The sequence below is a fragment of the Zootoca vivipara genome, chromosome 2 (assembly GCF_965207765.1).
Source record: "Zootoca vivipara chromosome 2, rZooViv2.hap1.1, whole genome shotgun sequence".
NCBI classification, from domain to species: domain Eukaryota; kingdom Metazoa; phylum Chordata; class Lepidosauria; order Squamata; family Lacertidae; genus Zootoca; species Zootoca vivipara.
In genome coordinates this window covers 4,903,098-4,907,525 of record NC_142584.1, presented here as the reverse complement: position 1 = coordinate 4,907,525, position 4,428 = coordinate 4,903,098, and the positions used below count along the sequence as shown (strand labels likewise).

Here is a 4,428-nt window from a genome sequence, read left to right as displayed (position 1 = left end):
TCCATGTATCATGCATTAGCTGGAATATATAACAAAATACACCATTGTTTGTTGACTAGCTGGAGAGAAGAGGTCCTGGAAGCATGTATATCAAGTCCTCACAACCAGCTTTTAGACTTTTGAGTGTCCAGGCTAAAGATGGCAGTCAGTGGTAATGGGCTTCATTTGCTTTTGTCAAGTCCAGCACTTTTTGATATCTGAAACTGAAATCTAGCATCTGGATTTGGAGAGTTGGAACGAAGGGGAAGAGAATGGTCAGGAAGACAGATGCACTATGACAATAATAATTTGTTTTCCCATTTCCCAGGCTTTTGCATAAGCCCTACACCACACTTTTTATACCAGCTTTGTGCCTGGTTTCATGGCAGTGTGCTCTGCAGATTTGTGTGGAAGCACTGAACACTCAGTTTAGGGCAAAATGGCAAATCTAAGTGTGAAGAAAGAGAAGACAAAACAGTTTCTTTTCCTGTGGTGTGACTCTGATTCCAGTTTGCATGGCAGAAACAACATTGGATTAATAGGTCAGCTGCCTGCCTCTCCCCATTGCATTGAGTGGGCTTTCCAACTTTTATTTAATGTACTCATATTAATTTATATATTAACAATCCAACTTTTTTTAAAAAGAAACTTTTTTATTGCATTTGCAAGGCTGCTTGGGGAACTGAATATGTAATGGTGATGTCATGGGTGATAGTTAATCAACACCGCCCACTGCCAGCTTCTGCTGCAAGCATGCAGAGCCATTTTCATTCCAATGTTTGACCCTGGAAGGGAAAAATGTTTGTAGCGGATGCAATGAGGGTACTCCAAATCAGCTCCATTGTTAACTATAAATGTTGTGTCTACATCCTAAATGAAGAAACCACAAAGAAACTTGGAGCTGCACTTTAGGAATGGGCACCTGTCTGAAAGCCCATAAACCAACACAACTAAAATATATTTGTGCTCAGAAGAATGTGGTATGACTGCCCATGAAACTAGTCTGATCATATAGCTGTAGAGCAGGTAAACTCCTTTTCACAGTTTTAATTCTACTGATGTCACACCATCTCTACAAAGGATTGTATTCCTTTAATCCATGAGGGGGTTCATCTTCTTGGGTTATTCACTGAATATTGCATTGATCTGGGCCCCAACCACATGATGAGGATAGGAGTCATAGCTCATATCTATGGGGATGTCATACCTGGGCACTGAGGTTGAGAAATGAGAGCTGTGCCCATGAGTGCTGCTCAAGCTAACAGATGGGTAGTGGGTCATGAAGCTGTATGATTTTTCCAGGTCTGGAGAACCATCTTGCTTTAGGGAGAAATTTCCACTGATGCTCAGGGGAGGTGTCAAGGGGCCCTCATATGCTGGAGATGTGCAGTCTTGGTGGTGGTTGCCAAAGGATGGATCCACAAGGCTTTTGAATGTGGGAGGCTTTAGGTGTAGAAGGTGGGCCTCCATGTTTCCATAGGGTGGACTGGGCAGCCCAGGAGACTGGTAAGAAAAACTGTGGCCGGGCACAGCTGAGTCAGAGACAGGGCTTTTCTCCTCATGTTTCTCCAAGAACAGGGTTTGAGGTCCCAGCTGCAGGCAGCCAGCCACCAAGTTGCTGGTTGGTTGGGACAAACCTTTACATAGCATCTCGACAAAACCTTTCCCTTCCGGAGTCTGCCCACTTTCCAGGACCTCTGACAAAGCCCATATATAGTTCCTGGCAAGTCTGAGCGTCTCAATTTTGGACAATTTCTGTGTCTTGGAGTAGCAGGGCATCACCTGCCTAAGGTTATCCAGAGCATCATTGAGCCCATGCATCCGTGTTCGCTCCCGGGCATTAGCCTTCACCCGGCGGGCCCTAAACCTCTCAATTCTTGCCTTGGTCATCTTCTTCTTCTTAGGGCCCCTTCTCTTTGGCTTCCCACCATCTTCTTCTTCTTCCTCCTCCTCCTCAATACTGTCATGCTCTTCATTAAGTCCAGCAAGTATCCCATAGGAGGCTTGCCTGCTATCTTCTTCCTTCATCTCATCTTGGGAGCTTAGGGCTTCATCTATCCATGGTTGAGATGATATGAGCTCGGCCATTTCTTTGGACTTGCTGTAGAGTTTGGTCATCCCTTGACCCTGGAAAAAAACAGCAAACACAAATCCAGATGAATTCAGGAATAAGCAGGTCCACAATATGTCTTTATCATTTTATATAAAGAGGTATGAAATTATGTTCTACCATTCTATTCTAGCCTGTGGGGCTTTTATGCAATGTCAGTCATACACACTGCAGAACCATTGAAATTAGTGGACAGAAGTAACTTAGGTCAATTAATTTTAATGGGTATACTCTGAATAAAATTTTGTTAGAGACAACCTTGTCTATTTAGCATATTGTACAGCTTAACCATGACCTTTCACTAATCTTCCTATAGCTTTTTATCTGGAAGCAGGGGTTGGGAACCTGTGGCCCTCCAGATGTTATTGGACTCTCATCAGCCTATCAGTGCGGCTTACAGTCAGGACTGATGGTAGTCTAATAACATCTGGAGGGCCACAGGTTCACCATCCCTGTCATAAACATAGACCTTCACAGCTTGCAAATGCACAAAACCAAAAGAAGCCCACTAGCCTGATAGGTGCTTAATACATCACCCCCTCATGTTTTTGAACTGCTGGGTAGGAAGCAAATGCAGAAGGTTTACAAGCCCTGGGAGGGAGACCATACTGGTTGGTCATAGGCTGCACTGGTCTGAAACAGATGATCAGAATGAATCATCTGGGCACCACAGTTCAAGAAGGATACTGACAAGCTGGAACGTGTCCAGAAGAGGGCAACGAAAATGGTCAAAGGCCTGGAAACGATGCCTTATGAGGAACGGCTTAGGGAGCTGGGTATGTTTAGCCTGGAGAAGAGAAGGTTAAGGGGTGATATGATAGCCATGTTCAAATATATAAAAGGATGTTATATAGAGGAGGGAGAAAGGTTGTTTTCTGCTGCTCCAGAGAAGCGGACACGGAGCAATGGATTCAAACTACAAGAAAGAAGATTCCACCTAAACATTAGGAAGAACTTCCTGACAGTAAGAGCTGTTTGGCAGTGGAATTTGCTACCAAGGAGTGTGGAGTCTCCTTCTTTGGAGGTCTTTAAGCAGAGGCTTGACAGGCATATGTCAAGAATGCTTTGATGGTGTTTCCTGCTTGGCAGGGGGTTGGACTGGATGGCCCTTGTGGTCTCTTCCAACTCTACGATTCTATGATTCTAGAATATTTCCGTTAGGAGTGAGAGAAGATTATATCCTCAATTATACCTTGTAACCTGAGTTCCGTGCAAGCAAAAGAGAAAATGGCATAGGCCACATAACAGATTTGTATGGAAAAGCTAATTGGAGTTGTCACCAAATTTTACCAAAAATAAAATCAGAGGCTAATTGGGGTGGGGGGGCATCTTCATCCACAGAAACACCTGTAAGAACTTGGAGAGGAAGTTAAAATACATTAAATAATAAAATAGGAATCTCTCTGAGTCTTCATAATCTCAACACTCTGCTACTCTGAGCATAGTGAGAAGGTGGGATAAAAATCTATACCTAAAGATCCTGGTTCAACTAAAGTAAATAATCATTCCTTAAATAGAAGATACATAGAATCCAATAGAACAAATTAGTTGAGATTTAATTTAAACCCAATTGTTTTTAATGGAACTTACTAAGTTTCATTGGACATTTTAAGTGAGGGATTCTTAGCTTCAGAATTTATTCATCGGGTGCCTGTCCTATCATCTATCTATCCATCTCTGTTGTTTGAATTTTGAGGCAGAATTTCACATTTCAAATACAGGGACCTACAACAAAATGTTGTGGTGCAGATTGATCCTGCTCAGGGTAGGAGCCAGCCTCTGGTGATGCTACGACAACACTACAGAGAACACTACAGAGAAAGAACAGGGAAAAAACAACAGCCTGGGTTTCATGATAATCAACTGCTTGTCAGCTTGACGTACTCATTTAATAAAGCTTAATGTGTAAGCAGCTTTGCTGAAAATGTGCCATCCAACTAATCGGTCAACTGGCCGTCGCCTCATCCAGTGTAGCAAATCCTACTTTTAATATGCCTGATGGGACTTGTATAATGGATTAAAGTGTTAATTGTTGTGCAAATGGGTAGTGTGTCCCATAGGCTCCAAGCAGACCCTAATTATGTTTTAGTAAGTAATTAGAATGTAGCAAACCTAGCCTTACCCTGGGACACATGTGGGCCAGATACTTGCATGCACCTGATCTGTGACAGGGGCAGGGCAGTGTTGTGGGGCAAGCATTGAACTAGGCCTGGGGAGATGCAGGTGCAATCCCCCACCCAGCCACAAAGCTTACTGGGTGAATATGGACCAGTCACTGTCTCTTGACAGGAGAGAACAACTTGGGATCCAGCAAGTGAATGCAACTCCTTTGATGGCTC

At 43.3% G+C, this 4,428-nt stretch overlaps 1 protein-coding gene across 1 annotated transcript; it reads right to left on the bottom strand.

The window, feature by feature from the left end:
• Positions 1-1,101: 1,101 nt before the first annotated feature.
• NEUROD4 (neuronal differentiation 4) lies at positions 1,102-2,097 on the bottom strand. Its single transcript, XM_035107929.2, has one exon. It carries the CDS (start codon positions 2,095-2,097, stop codon positions 1,102-1,104), a length of 996 nt encoding a protein of 331 aa, XP_034963820.1.
• Between the last annotated feature and the right edge of the window lie 2,331 nt (positions 2,098-4,428).